At 37.9% G+C, this 20,660-nt stretch overlaps 1 protein-coding gene across 1 annotated transcript in view; it reads left to right on the forward strand.

The window, feature by feature from the left end:
• The window catches only part of LOC126375448 (protein kibra), an 80,255-nt gene that overhangs the window by 40,337 nt on the left and 19,258 nt on the right, over positions 1 to 20,660 (forward strand). The window contains exons 4-5 of the mRNA XM_050022370.1: positions 18,838 to 18,946; positions 20,354 to 20,528. Of these exons, the coding sequence (XP_049878327.1) occupies positions 18,838 to 18,946; positions 20,354 to 20,528 (284 nt within the window). The remainder of the gene's footprint in view (positions 1 to 18,837; positions 18,947 to 20,353; positions 20,529 to 20,660) is intronic.

The raw sequence follows: 20,660 nt of genomic DNA on the forward strand, positions 1-20,660 counted from the left end.
CACTATTTCTACATCAGTCAATACTAATATTATATAAAGGTATTTGTTTGTATGTAGATTGTTCTGGAACTACAAAACAGATCAAGCAATATTTAAATATCGAAAAGCCACACTGTCTTTAAATAATAATTTCAGATTATATTTTATTGGATTTAAGCTTTTTCAATTTTATTTATTTTTAATAATGTTGTGTTCTATTTTTTTTAATATTGTATTTGCACCTCTTAAAGAAAATATTATCGATTTGGGTTCTTATCTTGAAATGATACCATTTACTAAATAAAAAATAATTGGATTGTTAATCATATGGTTTTGGACATTGGTTTTAGTAACACCCGTTTTGATGTTTTGTACCTCTAGACTAGCTCAATAGGGAGGGTATTTGATTGGGTCAAAGATAAATTATAAAATGTTAACACAGAAATAGAAGAAAAGATTAAAATTATCAAAAATCAATCACATTTTACTTTTCGACTTATTTTCGAATTAGGTAAGAATGAGTACGACGTTTGGCCGCTTTTATTGATGACGTCACAGTACAGTATTTCCATACGAAGTCCAAAGAAAATTTTCGTTTCGATGTTTCATAAAAAGTATCTCCTTTGACTAGGTTGTCAAGTAGCCTATTGGGAATATAAACATGGGCTTATGTTGCGTTAGAAACATTTCTAATCATCCTATGTATCGCATTCCAAGCCGGCTATTCAATGTCCATTGTTGGTATTAGAATAACCCACAAAGATAAAGCCAGGCTAAGAAGCCGGACGACTGCGAGTCCGACTTCAAATTAATGGAGTTTCAAGCCAAACCTGATCGTGAACTACGCGCTACTGTTCAAACCATTTGTCACAATTATCGTTTACATTGGAATGTCAGGAACGTTACTAGATAAATGGGATAAAGTTGAGTATACGATATCGAGGCAGACTACTGGCCCCATGGTCGGATGATTCGACCCGAAAGGATGGCGTAAAAGAGCAGTGGGTGGATGGATACAAGGCTGAGTAGATAGATAGAATGATATGGAGACCTATTGGTGTCAAGACAGACAGGGCTGTATTAGTTAGAAAATTTCTCTCAGCCAAGTTTTAGTCGAATGAAGCGTAAGATGATAGGTGATCAACCCATCACCCTTATAGGTACAACCCTAAATGGCTGGCGTCTTTGATGAATTGTAAAATGTTAATCACTCAAATCCGAAAAAAAGCAATTTCAATTTCCGTTCGATTACTGATGACGTCACTATTCCACTTTTTGTATTCTCTTGAACAAACTCCACCTAAATGAACCTTTTTGAAGTTTCGATAAAAGTAATTCATTTGAATAAGTTGGCATCTAGCTTCGTGTTTTTACGAGAATATTATGAGTTATTATGTATGTCTACCACTGTACAAGTTGAAGTACATTTTGCAAGTACCAGTTCAAAAATAATAATGTTATGAACTGTAAAATAACATAACAGATATACAGGTGTACAGTCATGAGCAATCTAATGTACCCACTTTAGGACTCTGTCGCACTAACATATTTGACATTTAGTGAGACTTACAGTTCATTTCGTCAAAAAAGTTAATGTGACATGGTACCAAAGTGTATACATATTAATGCTCGTGACCGTACGTATTTTCTCAGATTACATTCACTATACATTCCTAATCGAAATCACCACGACGAATTGCCATGGACACGAAAAGTATTGATTAATGAAAGTACCCTGAGTAAGTTTATACTTCGGTGATTGTTTCTGAAAGTACACGTTTTATTCGTAGTACTCATTCTACAGGGTGTTAGTGACATCGTAACGAAAACTTAACTTACACAACACCACAACTTAACTAAACTTACAAAACTTAACTTATATATTAGTCACAATACCGTAACCTTCTAAATGTAAAAATATTTTAATGTATGTGATGTGGCTGTACTTTAAAAATAAATAAAACTTTAAGTTGATATCAAGTGCAATTTTCCGTCGCAAAAGTATTTATTAACTATCTCTTTATGAATTTGATTGCATGTTTTTTGTGCCCGTTTAATGACAATAGGCTCGCCCCCTTTTACGTGAGACTTAACCATAGCTATACTATCCCCCCATGCCTACTCCTTTGGGGATACTTGCGTGTTGCTTTCTTATGTTACCTTGTTCTATGTAACCGTTTTAATGCTGGTGACTTCTAACTAAAATATATTATATTTATGGTTATTTTTATCGTCTGTGAATTTTTTAAAAATATTTTTTTTTGTATTTAAATTCAGTTTGTTAATGTGGCGTCCAATATGTAAATAAATGTTTTTTTTTTCTCTTTAGGCTGGTGTTAAGTTATACATTAGTACTTAGGATTTAATGTAAATATTTTGTCTTAGTATTTTAATATATAGTTCAAAAAGAAAGACAGCCAAGCAAAGTTCAATAAAATTATACGTTGTCGTTGACTATTAACACTTTCAAGGACAGAACGTCTACGGACGTTCCGATACCAAAATGTCATACTACCTATTATGAACCATCAATGACCCATGGCCTCTGTCCGTGAAAGGGTTAAATGTAATTTTGCCGTTCTTGAAAACATAGTCTAAATGCTTACCACCGTTTTTCGTTGTTATCGTGAACGTACTCCATTCATAACTCTTTTATGTGTATTTTCTGTATTACAATAACACATTACAAAGCTTCACTTCTGTCAACTTGGAATTTTTTAATCGTTGAAATAATAATTGGTAGCTACTGTGAGAAATCTTACTGCGCTTGTAATTAGAGGTCTTACACTATATGAAAAATTACAGGTTTTACTCTTTTTGACTGATTGTAGGGTGGGATGGGAACTCGCGCGAGGGCAAACCCTCTTAGACCTGTGCTCTGACTTCAAAGAGGCTTTGTATCTGACTTAGTAGTGTAGCGGCTTGTGTCTCTAGATTAGCTAGTGTAGCTTAGCTGGGCTTTTTAAACATTAGTTTTAAGTTAATAATATGTATGGGATTAATATAAGACATTGAAATTGACGTTTATTTTTGGTAAGTGTGCCTGACGTTTGCGTTAAATCGATTTTTTTTGTTTATTTTTTAACGAAGCCTGTGGTGGAAACCTAGTCTTTTTTTTATTTTTTAAATATTATTTAAGTAAAAATAAGTTACGTACAAATAGTTTTTAAGTTTAAATACAAATAAATATTATAGTAAGTTTTCGCTAGGTCTTTGGCTATTTATATAAGCGTTTTTTTTTTTTTAATTGTTCTGATACTCTTACTATGTTATCAAGCGTGTCAATATAAAAGTAATAATTGAATGCTAGTAAATAAATATATCGTTACTTTACAGCTGATTAAGCGACACACAGTTTGTATAAAATTCAATTTAAGTTCGGCGATGTAACCTCTCGTAATCTCATGTTATCTGCGACAGCGCCAGCGTAAAAACACAATAAAAAACTTGATTGACATGATATTGAAAAAAGTCACCTTTAAATAACGATTTAAATTGACCGACAGCCTCGTAAATTCGTAATAAGGTTTCGTCTTCGCGCCAACAGTGATGAATTATACTTCTACATTATGGGCCGTTGGCTTCTGTCTTACAAGTCCAAAGCTGTGGTCAGATGTTCGAAACATTGTATGGTTTTAATTTGTAAGAATTATAGCTAGGGATGGGATCGGATGTGTGAATGGATATTGAAGTGTAATTAACTAATAATGTGGACGTTCTAAGTGAAGGTTCCACTGTGATGCTTTAAGTCCTAGCATAGTTGTTAGATATAGGTTTGACCACTTATTCTGTACAGACATGAAGGGTTTCTTAACAGTGAAATGCAACCAAATTATCCATTATAAATGTTGTTTATATCTATATATTAAATCTTCTTCACTCAAAACCACTTTGCGAACCCTATTTTAGTTAGGATCACCCGATTATTCGAAAGTAAGATGATCCGTACTTCGGAAGGTGCGTTAAGCCATTGGTCCCGGTTACAATTTACTGATGTAAGTACGTACTCGTTACACGAGTCTTATCAGGGACCTTTGGCGGCGTAATAATAACCCTGACACCAGGGTTGATGAGGTTCGTAATTCACCGCATAACCCACACGATAGAAGAAGATTGAATTTGACTTTTACGTTTTTAATATGAGTAAAGTATATCTATCTGTTCCAAGTATCGTTTGTACCGCACATCACTATGTGTATCCTTCGGGCGTTTTCGGTAGACTGGGAGGAGTCCAATTTAAATTTTGGAAGATAAGTCCCTGAGGCACCAAAAACAAATAGCAAGGCCGCAAAGAATGATCGTTCTGGGCTTTTTGAATTGAATGTTAATTGGTACCATACATCTGCCTGACAAGGACTTAGCTACAGTTTTAGTAATAAAATATATACTCGAATTTAGCCCCGGGATTTTAACAGTAGTCAATTTAAGGTTTGGAACAATGTAATCTTCATTGGTTTGATATTTTACTGCGGTTGTATTGAGTTTGGGTAACTTGCTACTGGGTACCCTCAGGCATAAATTTTGTACCGGATGAGAGCCCTCAGAGCTCCCTAAATGTCCGGCCAAGTAGTTGATGCTGTTTGCGGTAAATTTACGATAAATCACGTCAAAAAAAGTTATGTAGATTGCGTTTAGCTGCTTATCTTCCCGGGCATGTCGTAGTCATGGTTTACATCATGCAACACTTCATACAAAAATCTCATTCTTATCGTGTGCCGCCTTACCTACCTCATGTGTGTGAGCGAGACAGATAGTCTCCCCCCTCTGGGGGTGAGGTAAAAGCTCGCTCCCAGCTCTTGTCGGTGGGGGACGAAGAGTGTCCCTTCTACACGTAGTGTTACTCTTTGTTTTATGCTAATGTGGCAGCAAGTCTGATGATTAGTACCTCTGCCTATCCTAATAGCAACCAAGTGCATAATAAAAGTACCATTACTTATAAACTCAAGAATTCGAACGACGACGGCCATTCGACATAGTTTTATTTTTAAATTTTTGACCAGTGACGCATACCTTCGAGAAGGCTTTACAGTCTGTTATAATTATAGTTTTTTTTCTTTTATAGACGCTCTGGAATGTCACGTATAGCTTTGAAATTCTGAGGAAATAGCCTGAGGGAAATAGGCTCTAGGGCATGAAGACTTGACAAGGTCTTGTACTTAGTAACTAGGAGAGGATTTTTGTTATTATTAGGTATGTCTATAAATTACCTTGTCAGACAGGATTTGACCCCTAATCGACTTCTACTCTATGACATTATCCTGGGGTTATAATTACAATCATCATCATCTTCTTTTGGTGTTGTAAGTAAACAGAGAAGTCCGTATTAAAAAAATAATCTAGCTCTCCGATCTCACTTTAAAAGTAAATCTTATTTTTATTATTCATATTTCATAAAGGACACGACAGGAAATTCATACATTTCAACAGCTTATAGTCCGTCCATACATTATGATTATCATCGGAGATTAAGGCGAAGTTAATGTTAATAAACCAACAAAGGAATGTCATATCTTATCTCCGCGTAACACAGAAGCAGCCGCCACATGTAAATGTCTCATAAAATTAAGTATGGAGCCTTAACGTGCTTAAGTTTGGATTTTTCGTTTATTAATAATGCTTAGGTCTTAGGGTTGGGGATGACTAGTTTTTTTTGTCGACGATTTTCTTGTGATTCTGGTTGGATGTTCCGATCAGCGGAATTATAAAATTTTAAAGCTAATCTGAAAGCCTTCTTAGAGTTTTATTAGCTCATTCAGATGACTAATTAAAACTTTATGAAAAAAGTATAATGAATTTGAAAACACAGCAAGATTACGCCCAAATTTAAAGTACAGTAATCTACACTAATAACAAATAGGATAAAAAGTAAATGCTTTGTTGATACTATATAATTTTGTACATAATAAGTAAGTATATATTTCGTCGAATACAATTGTCAAATTGTTTCTGAACATACTTACGTATGTTTCTGATGACTTCGTCACATCCAACTAGACGCTTAGGTGTTCCGAGTGTGACCTGGTCCAAATGAACCCATTACACTAGCGGCATTGCCCCGTTGCACAGCCACTGATAGGCGTTGGACAAGGTAAGACGCAGACCTAGGGTCAACCCTTCTGACTTTGAGTCTCCGGCCGATCTCCCTTCGTCTTGTGTTTTAAAATGCAGTAACTTGTACGAGTCAGCCCTATAAAATTTAAATCAGAATGGAATGCGGCTTTCCATGCACCAATCACAAACAGATGACAGACACACGGACGGTATATCGTCATATTTTAACAGCGACTCATGCGCCACATTTTGTGAACTTTGTAATTAAAAGATTATGATAGTAAACCTAATAACTGAGCAAGAAAGTTTTTAATAATGAAGTTTATGATCACTTCGCCAATCTCTAACAAACTGTTCCTCCCTGAAATCGACCACTTTGTTCTGTACCGCCTTGCATGTAAGTATATGGTATATAAATATGTTCTATCTTACAGTAGAGTAACGGCCGCCGTGGTCCAGTAGATGAGCGTTGAGCTCGCAACTGGAGGTCCCGGATTCGAATCCGGGACATATAAAAAAAAAAAACACTTTGTATCACCCGATTGCTCTTCTGAAAGTAAGGTCATCCCTGCATCGGAAGACACGTTAAGCTGTTGGTCTCGGTTACTGCTTACTGATATAAGTAAGTAGTCGTTACTTGAGTCATGTCAGGTGTCTTTGGCGGCTCAATAATAACCCTGACATCAGGGTTGATGAGATCGATCATCCACCTTACAGCTCACACGAGAAAAGAAAATAGTACATTTCTACTCAATTCATACCTAGTTTTGAAGCACACTGCATCGCATAGTTTTCCAATGCAACCACGCATACATTTTCAAATAAAACCACTACCTTATACCTTGATATGTATGTATGCGAATACAATGGCTATGGAAACACATAATTTCGTCGCCAAGGTCCGGCGCGGAGGCCGTTCGTCGGCGCGTGCGCACCAACGCGAAAACATTCTCGGGTTACACTGGATAAACTCGGGTGCGCATGGCAACTGACTATAGACGGATTTTCAAGGACCATACTGGGAAAAGATACTTCTTACAATATCATTCAAGACACTTTAGTGCGCTTACAAATAAACACCGGCAGCCTATTTTATGTTCCACTGTCGACAGAGTACGCAAGAGGTCTCCCTTCATAGAAATGATGGAGGATGGGATAGTCTACCACGCTGCTCCATTGTAGTTTGATGGATAACCCAGCACTGAGACAATTGAGAAAAAAAAAGCCCAAGTTTACTCAACCGTAAATCATTACCGATACCTCTGGTATGGTTTGGGATGCTCAACGGGTTTAATAAAAACGATCTTTGTTATCTTCTGAACTATGCGTCGCCAGGAAAGGATTTACGAATCCACATTGGCTGTTCTTACGTTTGCGTTGCAACAGCGTTCGCTCAAATCCACAAATCCTATAGATCCATAGGCCAGAGGGCTCTGTAAGCATGATGTGAGTGAAGATTTAATGGATAAACGATTTATGATTTGGGGTTTAAAGGAAAATTCAGAAAAGAAAGTACAAGTCTTTCTGCGGAGTGCCTTAATAGCCATAAAGCGATGGTCACTGCGCAGTTTTACGGCGCGGTGTAACACAAGCTGCGCGCACGCGCGGGGTCGAGGCCATGCGCCCCGTCCTTCGGCCTCGTCCTCAAGCCTGCCGAGCCTGCATTTTCTAATGTTTGTGATCCTGCGCACTCAATACTTTAACATCGCTTTGAGATTTGTATGAGGATTTGATGGGCCTTCATGGGGTATTAGTAGCACGAGTGTGTTCTGCGAACCCTAATACCAGGGTTGGTGAAGTTGGTCATCTACTTCACAGCCTACATTAAACCGCCTATGTTAAATGACTTTTATTGACGCCCTTTGCTTACCAGGTAGACATATTTGTCATAGACATCGGATGGAGCTTAGAATGTAGCAACTGAACTCATCATCAACTCATGGAGTCCACTTACATATCCTGAAGATTTGACAGGTTCGGTTTTTTATAGAAATAACTGCCTGTTCAAACTTCTAACCCGAAGGGTAAACCAGCCCGATACAGTTTATTAGGTCACATAGCTCCGAAACGCATTGTCGGGAATTCGGGTTTCCTCGCAAAACTTACAAAAAATACAACATGAAACCTGTTGATCAGAAAAAGGGTTGATGAGGTAATCCACGTCATAATCCACATCATCAAAGAAGAAGAAGAAAAACTATTGTTTCGTTTCTGTCTTAAGTGTACTATGAATGATTAGTTCAAACTAATGCCTCAAATACGAGCCTAGATAATCATCAGACTAATATCCCCTTAGCTTAACCCAACATTGAAGACAGAGTAATGAACATAGCCTTCAGGCTACGAGTTAGCACCGTTAGTTAGTGCTTAGCGTCTGTAGTAACGATGGCTTGGAGAATTTAAAAAAAATAGGCGTATATTAACAACAAAACAAATAGTGGACAAAGTAACCAACAATATATTGCAGATTCTATACGAATCCTTCAAGGTAGTTTTAAAGGCGTAATATTCTTAAAAAAGGTGTCTTTTTAGTATTGGTTTTTTGTGGGTAGGTTGTGTTTATTATTATTATTATTTTTACAGTAGTGATGATTTTCTTGTTTTTCTTTGTGAAGCTGTTTGAATTAAGACATCGTTAGTAACTTCTTCCAAAAATTGCTTATTTTTTAATGTTTACAATAAATGCTTAAGATTGGTGGTAGGGCCGGCATACGAAGACCTAGGAGGACGTACATTGACCATATTGGAGATGTCTTTAGAAAAGGTTCAGTAAGATCTACTCTGAACCAGCATGCGTGTAGGAAACGATTGATGAATGTGGAGGAAACAAGAGAAGTGTGTCAGGATCGAAGCAAATGGAATTCCATAGTCTTTGCTTACCCCGGTGGGAAATAGGCGTGAGTTTATTTATGTATGTGCTCAGAAATTTGAACATCACATGTTCAAAATAACACAGGTGATCTCTCCATAGGCGAATGAAAAAAAAAAACTCTGAATAATAGCATACGATTTTCGCAAGCATTGGTCCGTATCCTGGAACGACAATGGGGCTGTATACTACTCCATAGTACTCCACACAAACAAAACCAGTAACTAATGGCACGCGAATTCCGAGAAGCCACGATTCCCATCGTCGACACAGAAGATTCCTTTTTTTTCTACTATTTCTCACGAGTTTTTTTCTTTGCATTCCTTAGATGTTTGCTTTTTGAAGGCCGCAGGTAGAGAGGCTATCCCAAAGCTATTCAATATTGACTTCGGGAATTCCAATTATCAGTTTTACTGTACAAGTTAAGCCAACTCTGATGTACTTGCAATAGCGAGTGGTAGAGTTACAAATATTATATTGAATGTAAAATATTATTTCATTTTTTTTTATTGTTTACGCATATGTTGTATATATAAGACTGCAACATGATACTGATCTAGCATATTAATTTGTTGTTTATTTTTAATATTTATTTCAAACGAGCCAAATCATGAATGTTAACATTTCCACGTTTATTATTAGGTAGAAAATACTTGTGAGTTTTGACTTGTCTTGATATCAGAGTGGTCTTGAAACGATAGGTACTTCTCATCAAAAATATCGAAACATTTCCGAATTTTTGTCCAACAAAACACGAGTCTAATTCAAATTTGAATTTGGAACACGAATATTAAGAATAAAATACCCTTACGACACACAAATTTGCGAGGTGTTTGAGATTTTTTTGGCAAAATGTGTACGTATAATTTTGATTCGTGCTGAACAATGTTAAAAAACATATTTCTTTGGAAGTGTAGATCTTTGTAAACCGTTCCTCAAGACGGATCGACTGCTCTTCAATATAAAAATAGCCTTAGTAATTATAAATGTCAATGAGGAGATTTATACTCATGCCTGGATGCGATAAAGGGTTAGTTGGCTTCAAGTCCTCGCCAAGTGATTGATGTCATTTCTAGAAGTTTTGTCGCAATCATCTGTAATGGTCGTTCAGTTTACTGCAGATTAGCGAGCTTTCCTGATAGCTTGGTTGGTCTTGTAGTATTTAGTGTAGTACCTAGCAATAGTATTAACAAAAGAGATGGGAAAACACGATCGTCATATCAATATTGATTGAAAAGGACCTTTTTACCTTACCTTAAGTTTTATATTCTATTGAACATATGATTATTTGGTAAATAGTTCGCTGAAAATTATATCATACAAAGAATACTACGTTGCTGTTACAGGTTGAAAAGGTTTTCACAATTCTTCTCTCTAAAAACGCATACCTACTACTTACAATCCATACGATATTCATATCGAATTACGAATTTATTTCCAAAACTAAAAGAACGAGATTCAAAATTCTATCGTCAAGTTGAAAAAAGAAGATTGTACCTAAGTGTCGCGTCTGCGCGCGCGCACATCTGCGGCGCATTCCTCGTAAAAGCTCGTAACACCGGGAGCGCTCGGACCAATAATAAGAATATGAGCGTAAAAAACGAATACGTCAAACTGCGTTTCGTGCGCCCGAGGCTCGGTTGCCGCTAGGGTTGCCAGTTGTTTATGGAATATTTTTTTCTTATGTATTTTCACTAACAGAGTTAGGCCATTACAGATGGCGATACGTCTTAACAGAAAGCTCGGTGAGGTGTGGGTACTTAGTTCATCTTTGATGTATCTCTAATCCTAATCGGGATTATAGCTGTGAGCTTATGTTACGTATTTACGATTTAGCAAGGCATTTAACGCATGCAGATAAACCGCGATAAATTGGACAAGCGAGAAATCTCGACGTAACTATGGTAAACGTCAAAATTGACAAATTTGAGCTTCCATCGTAATTAAACGATATGAAAGACAATGTATTTTAGAGAAGAAGCATTTCTCTCAGATTTAAGCTGAAATATAAGTAAACTACAAACATACACCTTAGACACTTCATACAAAAAAACTTCGTTTTACACTACACATTGACGTTGTCGTACACGCGCATTTGTGTGTGACGTCTGACGCCCATACAATTGAAGACTAAAGTAAGACCGAGGGGGGGTGAGGTAAACCCAGCTCAGCCGCTGGTGGGGAGCGGAGAGTTGCCGTTCTATACGTAGTGTTATTCCTTACTATGTTTATACATTAAGTTTCTCGTAGTAGGTATTTACATCTTCTAACATAAAGCACTTGGTATTATACAATAACCACCTTACAAATAAAAAATAAACCAGGGATGAACGTGGGTTTACCTAGCTAGCCAAGCAAAGTTCAGTCGAATTGTATGATAATTGGATTCAATTTTGCTTGGCTGTCAAATACTTAAACCCACGTTCATTTCTGGTTTATTTTTTATTTGTAAGGTGGTAAGACTGTAAGAGATATTTACACATTATAACGATTTAATGTATGATACCGGTATTCAAATACATTTTTATATATTACTAATATATACAGCCTCCCTACCAGCCCTATTGGAGGCCCGGCCTTCTGTCATATATTTTTTATTTTTTATCTTTTCTCTCTGGAAGGATAATCGTGTGTAACGCTACGCTGCCTCCAAAGTATATTAGTATGAATAATATTCGGCCATTCTCAAGACTCTTTGGAAATATAAGCCTTTTGACGGATTTGTTCGTACTTATTTAAAAAGTAAAAAAAGTAAGGTTCAGAAACACTTCTTTAGACTATCACGCATGGTTGCGATTACCTATCTTATTGATAATTTGTGGCTCTACCTACCACTATAGGGATACTAGCGCGACTTTATGTATGTGTATAGAAAGATGGGGTATTGATAAATGTAGATACTTAGTTCATCATGACTCTGACTACCCCAATTGGGATTACAGTCGTGAGCTTATGTTGAATTTTATGAAGAAGATGCGAAGGAGCAGTTAGGTGGAGAATGTTTTAAACCCATTCCAGTAAGAAAAAGCCGTAGTTACCTTCTTGTATGGATTTTACTCACTAAAGGTTGCTTAGAAAAGTTGTCTATAAGCAGTAAGTCTGGCTATTCTACTTTTATTTAATTTTATATTACTTCATATTTTAGGTGTTATATTTCATGGTACATTTATAAATATCATTATTACACCTTATACAACTGGGTTCTGTAGTGTAGTAAAAAAAAAAATGCTTTGAATACGCACAGGCAGCAAGTCAAATAGCTATACAAAATTCGTCACTACTTGATAAGCGAGTCTGGCGCGTTTTGTAATACGTCTGCTTTTCAAATCGGAGTCCCAAGTTCGAATCCACGCCGCGCATGGTTCCACAGATGGTGTACTTTATAGTCACGTGTCTTCTAAGAACATGCTACATAAATATTTGTGTTCCCTAACAGATTGTATCTAAATAGATATAGTCTCAGAGGCGTATAAATTACATTTATTTTACTTAGTAGGTAAAATTATTTTAAATTTAGAACGATCGTGGTTTTTATTTTTTGTTTTCTTTATGTAAGTAGTTGATTTTGTTTTTGGAAAATGGCGTATTTTTTCTTTTCAATTGTTTTGAAATTTAATAATATTTATTAGGTGGACATTATTATTTTTTTCTTCGTTTAGTTCTTTTATGGATGGTAGTTTCCTTGTTTAATAATAAATAATGAAATAATATTTTTCTAAATTAATACAATTAATTAATACAAAAGCTATTTAATTTTTTCTATTTCAATTATTTACTAATCAAGAAAAATGCACCAATGTATTCGATATTTTATCAAATTTTTCTATGACGTCACGGTGTACGTTTTCATACAAATTCCATAGTAATTTCTTGTTTTGACGTAAATAGTCGCTCTGCCAACTTAGTTTTTACGTAAGTACTTTATGTACTTATATAGAAGAATAAAATTGTACAGTCAACCTCGTAGTTTTATGAAAAATGTGGGTAGGTTGGCCGCCAGTTTCCCGGCGTATTATGTTGTAATGGTAATAATTTCTGTAATATGGTAATGTCGGTACTGCCCGTAGGCTCGCTTCTTGCTGGAGATTACTTTCCGACGGGCCATGGCGTGTGTGCGCACCTTTATAACGCTGTAGACACGGCCTCACGATAATTATGGAAGGTTGTGTTACTTTTTACTGTAGTTATACTTTTTTGGTTCTTCTATTTAACGGTATGTAGTATTATAGTGCAACTTTTAGGTGTTATGCTGTTACTTTAGTACTAAGTACTCGCATTTCACTTCCAAAAGTCTGCTCCGGAAAGTAAATTATTTTTTCATTTTCATTCGAAATCGTCTACAATACATAATATGTCTTTACTTTTTTTTATATTTAGTAATTTTCTAAATATTGTCCATTTATTTTGTTCACTCCAACAACTTCACCTTTAACTCACTATTAACCAAGACCAGAATTCCCTCCTAAAACTCGAACGCGCCTCTGCGATCATCCAAGCTCTATGGTTATCTGAGCGAGCGGCAGGCGTGAGGCATTCGGGGAATGTTAATCGCATCCAACCCCGGTGCGGACGAAAAAAAAAAGAAAAAAGAAGCAGGTTGAAATTTGGACGGACGGACGGACGGGCCGGTATTATATTAGAACGACCTTCAGCTTTTGTTTTAGAGGCTGTTTGGAATAATAAAAAAGATATACGTCAAAATAGTAGGTACCTGTGAAGATAGGTAAAACTAGGTTTTAAATAAATCCTTTGAAAACTTAGTACTTAGGTTTAAATAAATTTGGTAGGTGATGCCATAATAGCTATTATCTTACAGCGATAAAAAAATAGTACAAGCTACTTGCGTACATTTCTTTAGAATGTCCTTTTATACAAGAACCACGAAGACACAGACTATAATTAATAGTAAAATTGATGATATAACCTGGTTCAATAAAGATTACAAAAATATAAGACACAAAAATACAAATGATGTAGTTGTATGATTTAATAAAGCAAATATTGGAACTGATATTGACATACACGAATGACTAATGTTATGCCCAGGTATAGTCAGGTAAACATTGCTGATAAACTCATCTAAAGGGTCAAAATGCATGACCTTTTAAACCTTTGTTTTAGAAGCCTTGTAACATCATATCAACATGTACGATCAACAAATAACCCAACAACATGAAAAGGGCATTCAATCACATGTTGTTTATCAAATTTTTGTTCGAATTGGATGTTTCGTTTTAGTTCTCGATACGGTCTACAAGTTTAGCTATTATGGTAGTGATTTCGAAATTGAATACAATAAACAATGAAAATGGAGTCAAGATTTTTTAGAGGCAGCATTTTTATATGCAATAGATACGTTGGGACAAGTAGATGATCTGACATAACAACACAAACAATGAAACAACTTGAATGAGGGTTTAAGACAGATTAAAATATTTTCCTCTATAAGAAGAAGAAGAAGCTCTTCATCTTTCTTTCACGAGTATGACCTATAGTGTGACCTAGAAAGAGTAGTTAACAAAGTTGCGATCGAAGCATCAACTCATATGACAAATACGGAACTAGAGCATTACGTAACTGATTAGAACATAAAATAAAAGGAAGTAAGCACACATTTTTGAAAGGGAAAGAAAACTCGAATGCCCCGGTCGTTTACAGCAGATAGGCAACGAAAAGAAAAAGACGTCAAATTAGTTACGTGGAGCCCCGAGTGCGAGCGGGATGGGTGGAGTAAAAAGGTGATGCGGGTGGGAAAGGGAGAGGTGCATGGTAGAGTGAGTCGAAAAACAACCGGTCCGAGGGAGGCAGATGCGCTTACTCTGTAGAACCCCCCGGCAAACTTAAAGATTCCAACAATAAGAAAATAATTATTAAAACAATTCCAGTGAAGCTCTTATCCCGATTTATTCTGAGGGCCTACTCCCACGTTATTAAATCTCGTGTTTTTGTTGAAATAGTCGAGAATAAGTATCCACTGTATGTAGAGTAGTGTAGCGTTGGCATTCCAGGTCGTTCTCGGAATGTCACTCATTCGAATACTAATGTATATAATATACAATTATAAAATACCTGCATTCTTAAGCTGGGGTTTTATATTCTTTACATTTACCGACATTATTGACTAATTTAAAGACTTATTTAACCGAACCCCGGTTTTTTGTACGCAGCTGAAATAAAGTCTCACAATCTCGTGTCTAAAGCACTCGCTGCCCGAAATTCCTTTACAAGTCCACATTAAACTTAGCGTTTGCGGATACATTCCGTTTTATTTTCGTCCCTGCCTCAAATTTTCGAAGCATTTGTTAGCAAAAAACACATGGTGCTATTAGTACATAGCCGCAGCAAGGAATGTAGGCAGCGCGCCAAATTACTTTCCATACACCATTAACTCGTTAACCACACTTTTATGAATCAAACTACTTATTTGAACTTAAAAACTCATTTGCTTTTACGATCCCACTGATCTCGGTCTTTTAACCGAAATAATTTCTCCGAAATTCGTCACCAAAGAAAAATTTCTTCGAAAGTCTCGACGCATTTTTTAGTCGAATCTTTTGCTTTGTTACACTTTGATCCGTGTTTTCCTAATTCCGTGCGCTGATGTTCTTGGAAGTAAATCAGCATAGCAGCACATTGTGGGGAACGTGCGCTCCCTTTCCACATATCTATAGAAAAAAATCAAACACGCGTCCACACATGTGTGGCTTAGGAATTATGCGGTTAGTTAGCTAGGAAAAAATGCCAACTATTTGCCGTCCGAGGTTCGAGTCGCGTGAGAAGCTAGCTTATATATTTATACAGAGTAGCTACAGATTGTTCGGGATCGTGTAGTAGGGCTCAAGGAAAGTGTCGCTGTATTGTGCCGTAGATACAGCGTTGCAGGTAAACACGGTTTGGCAAGTCGGGTATAGGACGTTTATACAGTCTGGCAGGACGGGATTGCAAATGCGTGTAAAGGAATTCCGGAACAAAAATGCGCGCGTCTACCTGCACTCGCTGCCAGATGCGCCCGCGGCCCCCGCGCCCCCCGCGCGCCTCCATTAACCGCGTAAATTGATTACGTGGAAAATCTGAGAAAATCGCGCGCTAACTGCCGCGCCGCGACTGACAGCGCCGCCGCATGTCAAGTGGCGGCCTCCGAGCATTCCGCGCCGCTGTCGACGCCGCAGCCGGCTTCTTCAGCTGAATTAACAGCGATTACGACAATGTTTATTGTCGTAGTTAACAAGTTTCTTCTAACTACCATCGCGCTCCTTCCAACTAAACGACTCGAAATGCTGAGACTCAAGTTTTTCAAATCATTAGTAAAGGCGTTAATAGAGGAAGAAAATTGTGACAGTGAAATGAAAGTCGTTCTGGAATTTTAGTTTAATTTATGTTTGATTCGATGAATGATTCGCGTGCAGAGGACACGGGAGGAGGTTAGCCGGGGTCCGTTACAGCGACACCTCACTGCTCGGAGCGGGCCGCGCGTTTCGACGAACTTATTACGACAGATGGCCGGTGCCCGGGAGGCGGGCGCGGGCGCGGACCCCGGCCCTTCGGAGAGATCGACCTCCGAAATGCGCCCGAGATTGCATTCTTTCGGCGGCGCGGGCGCATTCCACTGCGCGCCATCCGAGCTCCGCGCGCCCGCGCCAGTCGACGCGCGCCCTTTTGGGGGTTAAGATGTGTCCGTTGCGGCGGGCGCTTACAATGTGGTCCCAGCCGCCGCCCCCCGAGCCCGAGCCCGCGCCGTCGACGTTCCGAGCCCGCGCAGCCTCCGCTGGCGCACATAGCTGGTGTCGCGGCTGCTGCGGCACGCGCAAGCTGGCGCGCATGGTGAAGCAGCCGCCGGAGTATGGCGTGCGCGTCGACCGCTCCTCAGCCCGCCCGCCCGGGCTGCGCGTGCGCGACGAGCCCCAGTACCAGAACCTTGAGGAGCTGCGCAAGCGTCCCGAGTACGCTAACCTCGATGAGATCAGTCGCGAGTTCGGTTACCGGTTGTGCCCCGAAGGACAAAACTTGGAAGATGAGGCGATTTACGAGAATATACTGTCAGTGCGTCAGATTCGTTCCGCGGAAGTGCGTTTAGTGCCAGTGTCTGAAGTGGCGTATTATGAAGGGCAAGGTTACGTGGCGACGCAGGTGCTGAGCAGGAACGGCACGTTCCCACAGTGCCCGCCGCACACCTGGAGCCGCCTGCAGCACGCCTGCCGGATGACCGGCTCGCTCCGGCTCTTTACTGTAAATATCACCACTCTCATCTCATCAGCTTGTCAAACGTGATGGATGTGTGCAACTTGTTCCAAATTTATAAAAAACTTTCAATAACATACGAGACATTGGATCAATCGTCTCGATATGATGTAGACGTGTTATTAAATTTTGTGGTTCTTAAAACAGAACAGGATACGGACGAAATGATGTATGTAGTTACTTTTTATAAGCATTCCTTGCAAAAAGTCGTTGCTCAGGGAGTTATATTGTATTTATGTACACAGCAAAAAACAAGCTTTGGAATTTTGCTCTAATGACTCGTTAATTTTGGTAGTGACTTGATGAATTTCGTACGATTGTGTGAAGTTTCGTGACCCCGCTTACCAAATTGGGTGGTTAATTTGAATTATTTTTCTTCTATTGTGTTATGAGGTGGATTACCAACCTCATCTACCCTGGTGTCAAGGTTATTATTGAGCTACCAAAGACCCCTGACACGACTAGTAACCGGGACGGCTTAACATGCCTTCCGAAACACGGATCATTGGATCATTTTACTTTTAGACAGTCAGATAATCAGCCTGTAACGTCCTAACCAAACTATCACAAAGTGATTTTTGTGATTTGTCCCCACCGGAATTTGAACCCGAGACCTCCGGATCGTGAGCACCACGTGAACCACTGGACCACAGAGGCCGTATTTTGCATTGAAAATATTCTGCTCTCTTGTGACTTTATTTTCAATGGCATTTTGTGATTTTCATCAAGCATTCAATGCATTTTTAACCTCGGTCCTAAAATAAATTCCTTAAATACAATCAGTTTTAATTTTTTGGACCGATAAGTTAATAAATTCCTTAAATACAATCAGTTTTAATTTTTTGGACCGATAAGTTTTGTACGTTTATTGTTTTAATATAACTTTATCGCTTTGTTAAACAACCGAACTGGTTTTTTTTTTATTTTATTTATATTTTCCTTGTAATTCCTAGTATTTTAACCTGTAATCTAGATTTTAAGGATAAATTATTTCGTTGTTTGGACTTACGAAACTTTTTATCATAATAATAAATAATATACTTAACATAGATTATTTTAGGAGATTAAAAAACGCAAGTAACAACACTTAAGACAACAATGACTAAAAACAAAGTAGTAGGAAGATATTCTAAAAAAGATCTTCCTATTCGGGAATTGAATCTTGGCCCTTTTGACCTAACCTAACCACGACTTTCTTTGCTGACTCTTAGAAGAGTCTGCGCCATGCTTGACTAGTATTGTAAAATAATTAAGATACTTATTGACGGATGGTGTTGGCTATACCTTCTTACGTATATCCTGCTTCTATCAGAGGGTTTAGTCAACATCTTTCGTAGTGATTTCATCATTTCTGTCATTAGAAATCCGTCGGTCCCGGCAGGAATAGTTATTTTTTATTTTATTATTGCATTTTTGCTCATGATGGGTACATGCGTCGTGGTAGACTTTTTTTCTTTTTTTTTTCGAAAGACGCGTGACGACTTGGACGCTTGCCGGAGGGACTGGCCGGAGTACGCACAGCAGTGGCAAGCGTCTATTAGGCTAGATTAGATTTAGATTGTTTTTTGCACTGATTTAATTCAGTCACAATTTTAATCGGTACCGATTTTAAGGTATTAGATACCCTTATAATTTTAACGAAACATTTTTTTTACCGATCTTGGTCACTTTTTAATTGTTTTTTTTTTAATTGTTCGCAGGCCAAGAAGGAGATGTACGATGTCAAGAAGCAGAGGCTGTGTCTAGCACAAGACGAGTACAAACATCTCAACAATGCTCTATCGACGCTGGCTGCCTCGAGAACGAGTCGTAAGTTTACTTTTTTATTCCGATTTTTTTTAATAAAATAAGACATGGTTTATTCCGGACAAAAATAAATGTTAGTAAGTACACAAGAAGAAACCTAAGTTAGTTTTTTATTTTTTGGGCCGATCACAGGGGATCACATTTTAAAAGTTAAATTATTTTATTATGGTTACCTACTTATGTGATAATTTTTGTTGTGATTGTGGTATTTCATACGGACTATAATATTTAGACTTTATATATAATATTTATTGTACTTTTGTTGAAGCTAACTGCAAATTTTTCGGGCGTCCCAAAATTATGAAGGTTCCTATTTGACGACGGAACACGACCTGCACCTTGTCTTGTATTTGTTTCATAAATGTTCTCCTAGGTCTACCCTTCCTTTCTTTCCTTCAATTCCTTTTTAATTTTTATTGCCTTAAATATACATACAAATAGATCGGTATAAAGTCATTATATTTACAAATAGGGCGGATGAAGGATAATAGAATTGCAAAAGCGGTATATAAAGCGAAAGTTGATGGTAGGGCTGGCAGAGGAAGACCGAGAAGGACTTACGATGACCAAATTGGAGATGTCCTTAGAAAAGGTTTAATAATATCTACTCTGAACCGGCGTGCGTGTATGAAGCGATTGATGAATGTGGAGGAAGCAAGAGAAGTGTGTCAGGATCGAAGCAAATGGAATTCTATAGTCTGCTTACCCCGGTGGGAAATAGGCGTGAGTTTATGTATGTATGTATTTACAAATAGTAGAACCATTGGTATGCGCTATGCAGCAAAATAGTAATTTTCACGTCGTCTTTGCGTCGATATGACTGCTATACCGGTCTTCGATGATTATTTATTTTTCTGATATTGAAAGTAATGGGCCCAGACATTCTGATTCGCGTAAGGAATTTTAGATGAATATGAATTTGCCGTTTAAGGTCTAGGGCCTGCTTGTTTTTCTTGATTGTAATCTTGTGACTCAGGTTTCATTTTACTTTTAATCAAGTATCTATTTCTGAATACGCATTTAATTTAAATAATATGTTTGTTTTCCTTCTTATGATAAAAACAACAACATTTTTATCTACGAAGTGTTATTTTTAACACATTAGATTTGTGTAATTTTCATATTTTCATAAATAAATAAATAAGTATACCAGTACAATTATTGAAGCCACTACGCTACTTCTGCGGGTTGGTGGAGTTGTTTGTGGTAGTAGTCATTCGCCAATTTTCAAGCCGAATGCATGCGACTTGGCTCTAACGACTGTTAGTATATCTCAATAGCCGGAACCGGCCATTATAATGTGCCCTCCGATCTCCGAACGGAGAAGCTTGAAATTAAACGGAACCGTCTATAGTCCGACAGCTCCCGACATTACTTACTCTTTGATTAAATATTTTTTCTTATCTCTAGTGTGTTCATCAACGACGTCGATGACGACGACGTCGACGACGTCGCGACACGACCCCGACGTGCTTCGGTCGGAGGTGTCGCAGGCGCGGGGCCGCGTCGCGCAACTGCGCAAGGAGTTGCGACAGGCCCGCGCAGAAGTCGCCAGCGCACGCCGGGGTGTTGATACGCTTGCTGAGTTAGTATTGCTCTATCATTTCAGAAAGTCCAATTCTCAAAAATGTAGAAAGATTGAAAAACATCCATTACACGAATCTTCATTTTCCAGATTGTGCACTTCTCATAAAAAACATATTCGGGGTATTAAAAC

The sequence above is a fragment of the Pectinophora gossypiella genome, chromosome 19 (assembly GCF_024362695.1).
Source record: "Pectinophora gossypiella chromosome 19, ilPecGoss1.1, whole genome shotgun sequence".
Classification (NCBI taxonomy): domain Eukaryota; kingdom Metazoa; phylum Arthropoda; class Insecta; order Lepidoptera; family Gelechiidae; genus Pectinophora; species Pectinophora gossypiella.